This window comes from Neoarius graeffei, chromosome 12 (assembly GCF_027579695.1).
Source record: "Neoarius graeffei isolate fNeoGra1 chromosome 12, fNeoGra1.pri, whole genome shotgun sequence".
NCBI classification, from domain to species: Eukaryota; Metazoa; Chordata; class Actinopteri; order Siluriformes; family Ariidae; genus Neoarius; species Neoarius graeffei.
The window spans coordinates 4,096,159-4,110,719 of NC_083580.1; the positions used below are offsets into that span (position 1 = coordinate 4,096,159).

At 41.3% G+C, this 14,561-nt stretch overlaps 1 protein-coding gene across 1 annotated transcript in view; it reads right to left on the reverse strand.

Annotated features, from left to right (window-relative positions):
* Window positions 1-3,516: 3,516 nt before the first annotated feature.
* Window positions 3,517-14,561, reverse strand: part of onecut2 (one cut homeobox 2) — a 32,183-nt gene continuing 21,138 nt past the window's right edge. The window contains exon 2 of the mRNA XM_060934965.1: window positions 3,517-3,806. Coding sequence (XP_060790948.1) covers window positions 3,517-3,806 — 290 coding nt within the window. The remainder of the gene's footprint in view (window positions 3,807-14,561) is intronic.

The following is a 14,561-nucleotide window of genomic DNA, read 5'->3' on the forward strand; positions in this document are numbered from 1 at the left end:
CATTTCGAAACATTCTCATGAAATTGATGTAAAATTCAATTCAATACATTGCTTTTTAAAGTAAAGCTAACTAAAAAAAATAAATTAACAGAAGGGACGCAAGCAAGCAAGCAAGCACTGCATCTTCGATGCGCTAACATTCTCAAAGAGCCATAAATATTAATCCAAACAATTAAAGCTAATTAAATAACATTAAATAATTAAACAAAACAAAGCTATGCACAAGTTCTAGCACACTTTGGCATAAATAAATACGTTTGACAGTGTCAGACACTCAAAGGAAAAAAAAAAACAACAGAATGTAAACTTTGGCAAGCTACTCCGGGAGGAAAAGGGTTCCCAAGGAATTTTTGGCAATTTTAAATTAAATTCAATTATAACAAATATAAATTACATAAATAATCAAATCACATATTGCAAAAAAAACAAAAAAACCTAGGAAACTATCATCCATACTGTAGGCATTGGCAAACAATTAAGTACTAAATACAAGCAAGAAACGTAAAGCTCTTTTTGGTTGGATTCCAAACCCAAGGTTGTTTCTAAAGACCTGGCTGAGGTGAAAGTGTAAGTGGACTCCGGTACGACCTCGACATGCCAAAAGGTCATTAAGAGGTCACGCCTATTGGAGCCATCTTTGGACTTGAAGCTTTAAAGAGAGAAAGAAATGAAAAGATAAAGCTATTCGACCGATATTTCAGCAGTTTCCTTAGAAATGATGAACCGGTATCAGTTACGTCACTGGAGAATGTTGGCTTTCGCACACCCCGCTTGTGAGTGTGTGTCGACATCGTTGGAGTTGCTGGGCGTGGTTTCATCAACTTGGATCACCTGATCACCTTGGATCACAGCTTTCTGACACCAAACATGGGAGCTCAGATTCATTCGGCTACGTGGAGGAAAAGTCCACCCTGAAATCGATGTGCTTGGTGATTGCGGTGCTAATTCGTAGGTTGGTGCTGTTTTTTTTTTTTTTTTTCCTGTGAGACGTTTTTGAGACTTGAATGTTGTTGGAACTAAAAAGAACACAATTCAACTACAGATTAATATGCAAGTTTCTTTGCAGGGTGGAGTTTTCTGTTAACTGAGAGGCACTAGGACCCAGGATCCAGTTTCACAAAGGCATCGTAAAAGTTGATCACAGAGAGATTTTGAGATAATGTTTGTGCTGCGATGCTTTTGGGAAACTCGTTCACTCATCCAAGTACAGCTAATTGGGGGTTCAGCGCCTTGCTCAAGGGCACTTCAGCTACTCCTGCTGGTCTAGGGAATCAAACTGGTGACCTTTTAGTCCCAAAGCTGCTTCTCTAACCATCAGGCCATGGCTTCATGAGCAATTGATGACCATTGTGGAAAAATCACCTACATTTCTTTTATCCTACAACATCTCAGCATATAAATTGGTGGGTAAATGCTTTATAGTGTGATCTTTCGTATATACACTGATCTTATATCCTTCGTTGCTTTATTGTTGGCGTACGCTCAAGTTTAATGATTGTGTAACTGTCCCAACATCACGGATTAATCTGTATGGATGAGTGTGAAACCCCGAATCCTCAGAGCTCCCATGTTTGAACCCACAACACACTCCTACACACACAGTGAACATGTACGTTCTCCAGGCATGTAGCATCGGAACCAAAGGGAAAAGGGACAGGAGGAGGGACCAGGGAACTGCCTTTGGGTGTAAATTAGGAATCTTTGGTATTGTAGCTGATGAGGTTCTTGTTGTTTTTTTTCCCATTTTTTTTGGTGAAAAACTGCATAGGCACACGTTAAAGACAATCTTCAACTTATTTGTTTAAGATAGACAGACAGAGAGAGACACATTTTTTCTGCCTTAGGGCGTGGCCGTTTCCTGCCACGGATGGTTTCCGCACTTGTTCTGCTTCCTGTTTTTTCCCCCTTTCGTCTCAACGAGACTACAAAGAAAGAAAGTTATCTTCATCGTTCTCCTCGTCGTCTTTGTCCTCTTCATCATCATCATCATCATCATCATCTGTTTGTTCGTCGCTGTTCCATTTTTTTTGTGTGTGGTTTTTTTTGGTTGTCTTTAGAACAGTTTTTTTTTCTCATTTGTAGAACAGTTAGGTGCAGAAAAAAAGTTTCTTTGGTTTCGATTTGTCAGTAATAAATAGAAAAAGTCTTTTAAGTGTCCGTTTTGAGTGATCCATAAAGCCTTTGGCCTGCTCTGGAGGTAGGACTGGAGCTGCGTACTGGCAATTTTTCCAAAATAAAACGGATGCAGTGAACGACAGGCTGAAGAAATGGCGATCGTTGGTTGGACGTGTGGTCACTGAGCTAAACTCCTTCGTGTGAAACTGTTCTTGCGCTAGCAGAAGACACGACTGCTGTGTGTTTTTGGATACGCACTGAGTCAATCCTTTTCCCAGGAAGCTTTGAAAGAAACTGACAGGCATTGGTGTAGAAGATTGTCCTCTTATTCTATTAGAAAGGCCCTGATTGCCAACGCCAGTTCACTTCCATGCAGTGCTGCATATCGTGGAAATAACTGAATGAAGCTGCCGTAGTTGGGTTAAATAATCGTACGTTGAGTGACGTGACGTGACATGACATGACGTAATGGAAGTGTTATTGTAGTTCTGGTGTACTGGACAAAAAAAGGCGAAAGGTGAACGGATGTTCTTCAGTCGCATCATAGAAACGGCGTCCTGAGTTTTCTAATGATTGAAGAACAATCTGGTGCAGCCTCCTTTTTGTTTTCTGTTTTTTTTTCTATTGCAAATGAAATGTGCTTTAAATTTGTGCTCATGTACCACCTGGCTGACCATGTAACAAAATCATAGCAGTCTCTGTATGATGTGTGTGTGTGTTTATACTGGTGGTTGTGTTGTGTTTTTCCTGAACGTTGCCATTCGTTAACTATGATGGATTTGTGCTTGCGTCCCTGCCAATAAAAGCAGACAGTGTAAAATGGACCAGAGAGATTCGTCCACCTGTCAGCAGCAGGACCGTGACGTTTTATTCGAATGTTTAAGATGCTGGAACGACACTAGCGTGCATTTTTTGTTTGTTTTTTGGCATTGCTAACGCATCATTCAGGTTTCCTGCTGAATTTAGGCTTTTGTGTCGGCAGCTGGGATTTTTTTTTTTTGGGGGGGAATAATAAAAGGAAGCTGATATGAACGGGACGTGCCAGGATTTTTGGCATGCACTCTGGAAAATTCCATCTGGCCTCAGTGTGACACACTTCTTTCCGAAATTCTTGAATGAAATATTTAAAATGCTGCTATTTGCGCCAGAAATCGTTTGAAACCTCGTGCCAGATTCAGTCGCATCTGATTACGATGATTCTGATAATAATAATAATAACAGTGATGATTATGATGAAGAATATTTTGCCAGTAAGCAGCCCCGCCCCCTTCCTCACATCCACCCAATTTTTTTTTTCTTTGGATAACTTTTTTTGGTCTGGTGCACAACCCCCCTCCCCCCCACTTCTTTGCCTCCCCCACCCCAGTTTTTCTTTTCCAGAAAAAAAAAAAAGAAAAAAAATCAGACTTTGGTACAAGTGCTGGAAGTGGACGAGGCTGCGCCGGGACTGCCTTCATCCATCCATTTGTCCAGACTCCGCCTGCGCGCGTTCATGAAGAAGTTGCTAACAGTGCTCAGTTCCAGTCCCAGCTGCTGTGAGATGGTGAGCTGCATCTCTTTGGACGGGCGCTTGTTCTCTTTGAAGATGGCCAATAGCGTTCGCCGCTGAAGGTCGGTGAAAACCAGGCGTGATTTCTTTGGTGTATTGCTCCTCTCCTTGCCGGAGTCTTGCTCTTTTCTTTTGCATGCTTCTCCAAGAGAGCAAGGAAGATGAGAAGAGAGAAGAAGAAGAAAAAAAAAAAAACACGTGTTATTATACGTCAATATGTCAGTGCAAGAAACAAACATTGAATTCTATTTAATTTGTGCTTTCGAGAGGCAGTGATCAGAAGGAAACAGAAAACTGTTGCTAGGCAACCGCGTTGAGCATAAACAAGCTAACAATTCAGGCTTTTCCTTGCTAGCACAGTGTCATTCTTTTACACAAATATTGTGATGCTGGAAACACAACTGGAATATTATCGCAAATATTTTTTTTTTTAAAGATATCTTTTTGGGCTTCCTCCACCTCCACTGGACAGGACAGTGTAGAGACAGGAAACGAGCGGGACAGAGAGACAGGGAGGGATTGGGAAATGACCTCGGGCTGGAATCGAACCCGGATCCCCGGCACGGCGCCCCATCCACCCGAGCCACGACGCCCCCATATTATCGCAAATATTGAAATATCCCACACAACCCAATTACATTAGATTAGATTAGATTAGAACATGACAACACGGCGTTCCTTGTAATGTTATCGTTTCTATAGTAACAGCTAGCACACAAGGATTTGTATACTGTACAGTGAAAGACTCTCCAGTGTCAGTCACATGACAAAGGATTGAGTGTGTACAGCTGCAGGTTTCATGGACGTTCCACAAGAATAAAACACTTCATGTCGTGCCGTTATCGGAAAATACCCTTAGCCGCAGTCACTCCGCGTCATCCCGCCACCCTGACTGCATGATACGGATATTAACACGACATTAACATTTCATTTCTGAAGCTATACGAAGCAAGAGCTTCATGTCCCACACAGGCCTGAGCCCTCCTCAGATCAATCGTCATCTCTCACAGGAAACGTTCAGGATTATCTGAGGAGAAGTGAGGTGCCCTCCAGGTAATTGCCTCCGTGGCTACTAAGATTCTCTAAATGATCTCGGTGGTATGAGGAGAAGCTGAGGGGTATTTATAGGCCTCGGCGCAGCCACAGAGCCGTGTGCAGTTAAAGAGGCTTTAACACATGATCTCGTGGTCATTATGAGCTGAAGCCAGAGAGACACGGAGAGGAGGCTCGAACAAAACAACAGGAGGAAAAAGACAACAACAGCAGAATAAGTGAGAAAAAGGTGGTGTGTGTGTGTGTGTGTGTCTTTTCCTTGGTGTACGTGCCATGAAACAGAAAAACGAAATATTAACGTGAGAATTTACTACCAACTAAAATAAGATAAAACCAAAACGACTTGCTGGAACAGGAATATTTTCTGCTCGTGCTCGTATAATATTGATATCGTGATAAATTACATCACAAGGTGCTTTATCGGAGATTTTTAAAACGTTCTTTTTACACATTTTTGTTTCCCCCTTGCCCAGTTTTGAACTGACACTCATGATGGACGGAAAGCGCTATCTGCCCTCTTCCACATATGTGAGCTCACACACAAATGCTCATGATTGGCTAGTGCCATTTTGATTGACAGGGCAGAGAGAGGATGCCCCTCCCACCGAGAAAACACAGCTAATTGGCTGTAGCATTGTCAGGATTTGAAGCACTGAAGGGCATTTACTCCTATTATTATTATTATTATTTTTATTATTATGTAACAATTTACTTAATTCATGATTCAATTCACAATATTGGGTTCACGATTCGATTTTTCCACGATATTTAAAAAAAAAATTAAATGAAGAAATTTTTCCTGCTTTTGGTTTATCTTTCCTGCTTTTTGTGTTTTTTTTGTCATTACTCTTATATTTCTATTATCTCTGTTGTTCTAATTTTTTTATATCCCCTTATTTCTTGTTTGGTCTGTCATTCCTGTAGCGTTTTATTTCTGGAGGGGGGGTATTTGAGGAAAAAAAGGGGAGGGGAAGAAGGAAAAAAGGAGAAAGGAAGGGAAAGAGGAAAAATAAAGGGGGGGGGATAAATGGTGTCTACTTTGAAGAATCTAAAATATGATTTTTCAGGGTTTCCCATACATAGACCATTGTGTTGCACAGCGCCACACAATGGATTCTTATCGCCACACAATCAGACTCACGATTTTGAAAAAAAAAAGAATTCCTTTGCGTATCGTTCCGTTCATTCATAGTGCTCTTTCTTCTCGTTCACACGCGCGCGCACACAGAGAGAGAGAGAGAGAGAGAGAGAGAGAGAGAGAGGCGTGTCCACAGGCCTGCCGGTGCACATATACCCGGACTGCAAGTAGGCCTGTTGGCTAATTAAAAATAACGCAGCCTTCCCGATTCGCCTTCCGACCCCTTATTTTAAAAGGTAGCCTACGTCGTGCTCGTGATGAGCTTTATCATAGCCTTCTTGGCTTACAGGAAACGGACATCCCTGAGTCAGGCTATAAACCAATTTTGATGCATACAGTTAGCAGCTTGACACGAGGAACCGGCCTTATGGCATTATCCCATTTATCCCGCTTCAGCAATGACTTCCCTTACGATAGGGCACTGGAGGTTTTTTTCAGGAAGCCACGCAGAATTAAATGTTCTGATAGGGCATGCAGGCTTTGCACCAATTAGGGTAATGCTTTTTCATTATTGTTAGTTGCCTTGGTGTTACCTTAAGTGGTTTCTTACAACTAATTATGATATTTTATTATTATTTTATTACATTATACTATTTATTTCATTTTAGTATTGGTTGAGGTAAATGTTGAGTTCAATATTTAAAATAAAAACCTCCAGTTTGTTTTTTGCAATTGATTCCTTGAATGTCAACTAAAGAATGATTGAAAGATTGCCACCAAAAAGGCAAAAAACTAAGGTAAAAACCAGAGACGCACCGATTGACCGGCTGCTGATCGGAATCGGCCAATTTTCACGTGATCGGCCATGACCGGCGACCGGCCGGTCAAATTTAAAATATGCCGATTTTCTGCCGATCAAAACTTGTGTATCACATAGAGATGAAAGTGGAACTACTCGTAATTCGCAACTAAAAGACTGCAGCTACACTGCCAGCTTGAACATGTTTTCTAGTGCGATTATGTTGCGCTTGCGCAGAACAGTGTCAGTCCTGCGCGCCTAACGAGCTCCGGCACGCACGCCGTTAACAACAACAACAAAAAAAAAATTCACTATATTTGGATATCCAAATATAGTGATTTTTTTTTTTATGCCAGATATTGGATGTGAAAAGAAGAAAATGTTTGTGGTTGTGTGAATTTCCCATTACAGGAATTAATACGTTAGCCTATTACCAAACATCTAGTTAGATTTGTAGAGTAGAGTGGGGTAATACGCCCCCGTGGGGTAATACGCCCCCGGCCTGTTTTACCTAAAATAACCACCAGATGGCGAAAAGTTACATTTCTATTGTTGCTATGGACTGGCTTGACAACGGGGATATACAAATATCCACTGTGGATCGCATATCAGCAACGCAGCGGAGAGAAATCAAATTTCATGGTAAGTGATATAATTTTCAGATATCAGTAAAACTGTATTTAGATAGCTGCTATTTCGTCAGATATCACAGCTGTGTATGTGGTATGAGTAGACAAGTCAGTATGTTAAAAAAAATACATTAGGTATAAAAAGTTGAATCACATTTTGAAAGTAAGACCCTTTTTTGTAAAAGTGTAGTCTGTGGGGTAAAACGCCCCCTTAATGGCGGGGTAAATGGCCCCCAGGGGGCATCGTTTCCTTTTATCATAATTACTGTACTTCATACATTTCTGAATAGCAGATACATAGTTTTTAATAACATCTCGCTTACCTGGTTGAGTAAAGCAAGTAATTTGAACTTAATATTAAAAAAAATTGAAATAAAAAAAACTGAATTTAAAATCTCATCTCATCTCATTATCTCTAGCCGCTTTATCCTTCTACAGGGTCGCAGGCAAGCTGGAGCCTATCCCAGCTGACTACGGGCGAAAGGCGGGGTACACCCTGGACAAGTCGCCAGGTCATCACAGGGCTGACACATAGACACAGACAACCATTCACACTCACATTCACACCTACGGTCAATTTAGAGTCACCAGTTAACCTAACCTGCATGTCTTTGGACTGTGGGGGAAACCGGAGCACCCGGAGGAAACCCACGCGGACACGGGGAGAACATGCAAACTCCACACAGAAAGGCCCTCGCCGGCCCTGGGGCTCGAACCCAGGACCTTCTTGCTGTGAGGCGACAGCGCTAACCACTACACCACCGTGCCGCCCTGAAATTAAAATGCGAAATATAATAAAATAATGCATCTATTCATTAATTCAGGGATATTTTCTTGTTTCTTTCACATTATAGGCTTAAGTAAACACTTTTGCTATCCAAACAGCTTTTTTTGAGTGAGGGGGCCTATTGCCCCACCTCAGGGGGCCTTTTACCCCACTGGGGGGGTAAAAGGTCCCCTTGGCACAATGTTTGTTTTTGTTAAAAAAAAAAAAATTAAGTATTAACTTTAGGCAAACTTTAGGTGGCATTATTGTTCATGTCACTGTTGTCAAAAACTATAATTAAAACTAAACACATGGTTCATTTCAACTTGGAGAAAAACTGAATTTTCCTTAAGGGGGGCTTTTTCCCCCACTCTACTCTACAAAGAGAGAGAGAGAGAGAGAGAGAGAGAGAGAGAGAGAGAGAGAGAGAGAGAGAGAAATGTCTTTTTGTTTTTTACAACCTTGGTTGCACTTGATTCCATTGGAAATTACTCTACAAATACACATTTGACAAAGATGATAGAATGGCGATGGTATAAGTATGACTGGAAATTATTTTTGTATTTTGATACTGAATGGAGAAATGGGTTGTTCTATAAGGCATAAGTTTTCAGATCTAAACAGGCTTATGAAAGTGTGTTCCATAGCAGTAGGCAAATAATATATGAGGGGGAAGTTGTTTTTGTGCCAGATATTGGATGGGAAAAGAAAAAATGTTTGTGTGAATTTCCTATTTCAGGAATTAATATGTTAATACCAAACATGAAGAAAGATTTTACAAAGAACAATGTCTTTTTGTTTGTTTTCAACCTTTGAGGTGTTGAAAATTTCATCTCATCTCATTATCTCTAGCCGCTTTATCCTTCTACAGGGTCGCAGGCAAGCTGGAGCCTATCCCAGCTGACTACGGGTGAAAGGCGGGGTTCACCCTGGACAAGTCGCCAGGTCATCACAGGGCTGACACATAGACACAGACAACCATTCACACTCACATTCACACCTACGCTCAATTTAGAGTCACCAGTTAACCTAACCTGCATGTCTTTGGACTGTGGGGAAACCGGAGCACCCGGAGGAAACCCACGCGGACACGGGGAGAACATGCAAACTCCACACAGAAAGGCCCTCGCCAGCCCCGGGGCTCGAACCCAGGACCTTCTTGCTGTGAGGCGACAGCGCTAACCACTACACCACCGTGCCGCCTGTGTTGAAAATTTATTACTGAAAATCTTGCAGAATGTTCTATTAAAGAAAAGATAAAAAGAAAATAGTCTTTGTGTGTGCTGTGAAGTGGTTTCAAAAAATGAAATCGGAATCGGCCAAAATCGGTATCGGCAGGTCACATTCCATGGAAAATCGGAAATCGGAATCGGCCCAAAAAATTGCAATCGGTGCATCTCTAGTAAAAACTAAACTTTAACTTCAATTTTGGTGAGTAATTTTCATAAATTTAAAAGACAGGTTTTCCACCAACATCAAGCCCAGCAAACTAATGGCCTGCCCTGTAATGTAAAGTTGGGTCGAGGAGTGAAACCAGGCAGGGTTCTGGGAAAAACTGTTTTAGCTGTCTTCTCTTAAAGAACTTAAAAGAATTTAGACTGAACTGAATAATCTCAAAAGCTTCTTGTAGCTTTAAAACAGTCCCAGCAGGTGACTCTGAAGAAAAATACTGTGTGTTTGAACACCACCCGCTGTAAACACTTTGCATACACCCCAATGACAGACTCCACCGACCGCCACGACACCACCGCGCACGATTCCCTCATCGGCACAGTGAAGCACCACAAATTGCTACCTGGTCTGTGGGAAACACTGTTTTTTAACCACTTTTTGTTTATCACATAACTCCAGATGTTGTTTCAGAGTTTTGGTGTCTTCAGTATTGTTCTGCAGTTCAGAAAACAATAATACAGAAAACCTACAAATGAGTAGAGTAGGGGTGTATAAACTTTTGATTGGTACGGTGTATATACTACAAATCACTGACACTTAAGGATTTAATTTGCACTTAAAATCTCGACCTCTTCCCTTTGTTCATTACACACTGAGTATTTACCGTCTATACACTACTGTCTTTATTATCTTTTGTTGTGGTTTATTGTACAGACATTGTGTTGGTCTAATAAAAAGGGAAAAAAAAGAAGAAATTTTTATTACCAAAAAAAAAAGCAACAATAATTTTTTTTATTCTTTATCAACTAAGGTTGGACTAAAATATAAACCACCTATTAGCTAAAAATATTCCTATTCTTAAACTTTTATAAACATTTGTACTCCCTCCATTCGCTTCTCTTTTCTTAATGTTTTAGCCATCTGTAAAAAGAGAGAGAGAGAGAGAGAGAGAGAGAGAGAGAGAGAGCTCTGATTTCTTGTTAAATCTATTTATACACATTCACACAACACCTTCACTTTTCAGTTCCAGTTTTTCTGTGCTTTTGCAGCATTAGAGCTGTGTTACTTCCACCTACAATGACGTCGCGTGTATTCCTGCTGTTGGTCATTGCCGTCTAAACAACACAATTACAGCTCAGAAAAACTAAGTGATTATGCAGCCTGATAATAATCACCATTCTTTTTTTTTTCATTGATTTGAATCATCATAAATTTGTATCACGATTTATCATTGCGCAATATATCATTACATGCCTTATTATAATTGTTATTATTTTATCCACATTCACTGGATATGAGCAATCATGCACTCTGACTGGCTACTCTACTACAAGGATATCAGCTCATATACTGTGAGTAGAGAAAAACAAAATGGTGGAGCGTGTTGCTGAAGTAACCGAGGATGAAATAAAAACTCTACTCCAAAACAAAACCCCCCAAAAAATGCAAAAAAAAAGCAACAAAATATGGATTGAAAGTATTTGATGGTCAGAACATATCTTTTTTATTTTTCAAGAATTATTATTATTATTATTATTATTATTATCGCATTTTTTCACAAATTGCTCCTGTCATTTCGCCGGTTTGTTTACATTCTAAGCGGAAATGATTTTGTCGGATGTTTTATGTGAAGTTTTTATTTATTGAATTTGCAAAAAATAAAAATGCTCTGTTTCTCAAAATCTAGTGAATGTGTGTAGTGGATGTTCATTATCTCTAACTCATCTCATCTCATTATCTGTAGCCGCTTTATCCTGTTCTACAGGGTCGCAGGCAAGCTGGAGCCTATCCCAGCTGACTACGGGCGAGAGGCGGGGTACACCCTGGACAAGTCGCCAGGTCATCACAGGGCTGACACATAGACACAGACAACCATTCACACTCACATTCACACCTACGGTCAATTTAGAGTCACCAGTTAACCTAACCTGCATGTCTTTGGACTGTGGGGGAAACCGGAGCACCCGGAGGAAACCCACGCGGACAACATGCAAACTCCGCACAGAAAGGCCCTCGCCGGCCACGGGGCTCGAACCCAGGACCTTCTTGCTGTGAGGCGACAGCGCTAACCACTACACCACCGTGCCGCCCATTATCTCTAACTATTACAGATATTTTAAGTTCGTTTCTTAGACAAGGATTTTTTTAAGCTTGTTAACTCGTTAACAGTTTCGGCGAGAATCTCCCGCCTTCTTCAGAAACAGTCAGAGACTGTTTCTGAAGAAGGCGGGAATAAGAGACTGTTTCTGAAGAAGGCGGGAGATTCTCGCCGAAACTGTTAACGAGGTAACAAGCTTAAAAAAAATCCTTGTATAAGAAACAAACTTAAAATATCTAGTGAATGTGGATAGAATAAAACAGATAAAATAAAAGTTATATATAAAATTAAAATTTTGTAAATGTTATTTTGTTAACCGATCGCAATTTTCTTTCTCGTTTTTAAAAAATAAATAAATGTATTTGGCGGCACGGTGGTGTAGTGGTTAGCGCTGTCGCCTCACAGCAAGAAGGTCCGGGTTCGAGCCCTGTGGCTGGCGAGGGCCTTTCTGTGTGGAGTTTGCATGTTCTCCCCGTGTCCGCGTGGGTTTCCTCCGGGTGCTCCGGTTTCCTCCACAGTCCAAAGACATGCAGGTTAGGTTAACTGGTGACTCTAAATTGAGCGTAGGTGTGAATGTGAGTGTGAATGGTTGTCTGTGTCTATGTGTCAGCCCTGTGATAACCTGGCGACTTGTCCAGGGTGTACCCCGCCTTTCGCCCGTAGTCAGCTGGGATAGGCTCCAGCTCGCTTGCGACCCTGTAGAACAGGATAAAGCGGCTACAGATAATGAGATGAGATGAGGTTTTTGCTGTCACTCTGTGATACACCGTAATCGTGATATTTTCTGTCACATCGCCCGTCCCTCACTCCTCCCCCCACTCTGCTTGTCATCAGGTCTGTAATCAGTGGTCATGATTTCTGAAATATGAAACAGATTGAAGAGTGGAGAAATGAGTAAAGGAGACGTACTGAACTGGGTCCAGTTTACCAAACACTTTATCTTAACTGGAAAAGCTTCATAATGATTGCTGATGTGTGAGACTGTATCCGTATGTGGACCGGATGGGAATCGGATCAGATTTAGTGTCCTGTCTGATCTAATCTACTGCACAGTTTTTGCCATAAACATAAAATATTTCCATTTTTGTTGTCAAAATTTTGCTTCTCCATCGACCGAGCAGCGTCTGTTCCGTCATTCGTTCCCCTCCAAATCCCCCACGATGCAATGCAGTGCAGTCGGGACACTTTCCATAGGAGCAAAGGAAACATGAGAACTGAGTTATCTAGACCTGAGTTCCCAGAATCCACCAGAAAAATGGAAATAAAGATGATTTGTTGGAATGCAAATAGTTTGCAGGAATTGAAGAGGCTCAGCTTTCGTTCTGTGGACTGTGGATCGCTGACGTGACACGGCTACGCTGCACAGTGGCCGAATCGCTGTTTAGAAGCGTGTCAACATTTCAAATCATGTGTCTGTGCTTTAATAATTAAAGGTCCAGCAAAAAAAAAAAACAAACACACACAAACAAACGAGGTGATGTGTGTCGAGAAACTAATGACAGAATGATAGAGTGTAAACCATAATGCTGCATCAGCTCCCCCACCACACACACACACACACACACACACACGGTCTAAGATTTTATTTGATTACCTCTCTGAATTAAGTATGCACAAGTGCGGCCAGGCGCGATCAATAGAAATCAGGTTAAGTGTGCAATTGAGTACAAAACTATTATGTAAGAGGAAACTGTGAGTAAGGGTGCAAATAAACACATGGTGTGTGTGTGTGTGTGTGTGTGTGTGTGTGTGTGTGTGTGTGTGTGTGTGTGTGTGTGTGTGTGTGTGTGTTTGCTTTGCCATCTCGCCATCACATACACACAAAACTCAAAATGGCAACGCACACAAAACAAGCGTGCACTAAAGGAAAGCACTGAAAACAAAAATGGCTGCCAAAGAGACACGCAGACGAAGATTCGGTGACCTGCGAGCGCCACAGAACCGACCCGCCTCGTCCTCGGACTGTGCGCCTGAGCTAAATATTTGATAGAGAGAAATGCACACCGGCACGTCTCCATGCTGCATGTATAATTCATGCACAAAGCAAAGGTGCATAAACGGCATAAAAGCACGGCTGAGTGCTGAGGCTCAGACTGAGGACCATCATCTTCCACATCTCCGGCTTTTCCATTTCCACTCCATGCTGGCTTCAACTTTTTTTTTTTGAACATTGTTGAACAATAATGAACTTTTCTCTTGCACATGTAAAACATTTCTCACAGATTTCATGCATAAGCTGTGACCCTGATCTTGAGCCTCGAGCCTACATCACGTACTGTATTTCCTCCAATTTCAATACTCAAGCCTGAAACGGAACCGAAACCCCCCACCAAAAAATCTAAATCAAAATCGAACCATGTGAGCCGATTGGGATCTTTATTCCGTATCCTTAACCTCTTTTGCTCCTTGACGTTTCTAAATCCTGCTGGATCTACATTTATACAAACAGAAACTCTATTCTGTACAACTGTCACTTAAGAACCAAACTGTAATGTCAATCTTTTGGTCCTTTTAGCATTTTTTGTTGTCAACCTTAAAAAGTTCCACAGTGTGGGAAAAATCTGTGTTGGGGAAAATCATTATTCAGTTTATTGCGACAACGATGATGACGACAACAACAGAATTACACTGAGTGCAGAATTATTAGGCAAGTGAGTATTTTGACCACAACATCCTTTTAATGCATGTTGTCCCACTCCAAGCTGTTTAGGCTTGAAAGCCTACTACCAATTAAGTATATCAGGTGCTGTGCATCTGTGTAATGAGAGGGGGTGTGGTCTAATGACATCAACACCCTATATCAGTTGTGCATAATTATTAGGCAACCTCTTTTCCTCTGGCAAAATGGGTCAGAAGAGAGATCTGATAGACTTTGAAAAGTATAAAATTGTGAGATGTCTTGCAGACGGATGCAGCACTCTTGAAATTGCGAAGATGTTGAAACGTGATCACCGAACAATCAAGCGTTTCATTGCAAATAGTCAACAGGGTCGAAAGAAGCGTGCGGGGGAAAAAAGGTGCAAAATAACTGCACATGATCTGCGGAAAATCAAGCGTGAAGCTAACAAGCAGCCATTAGCAT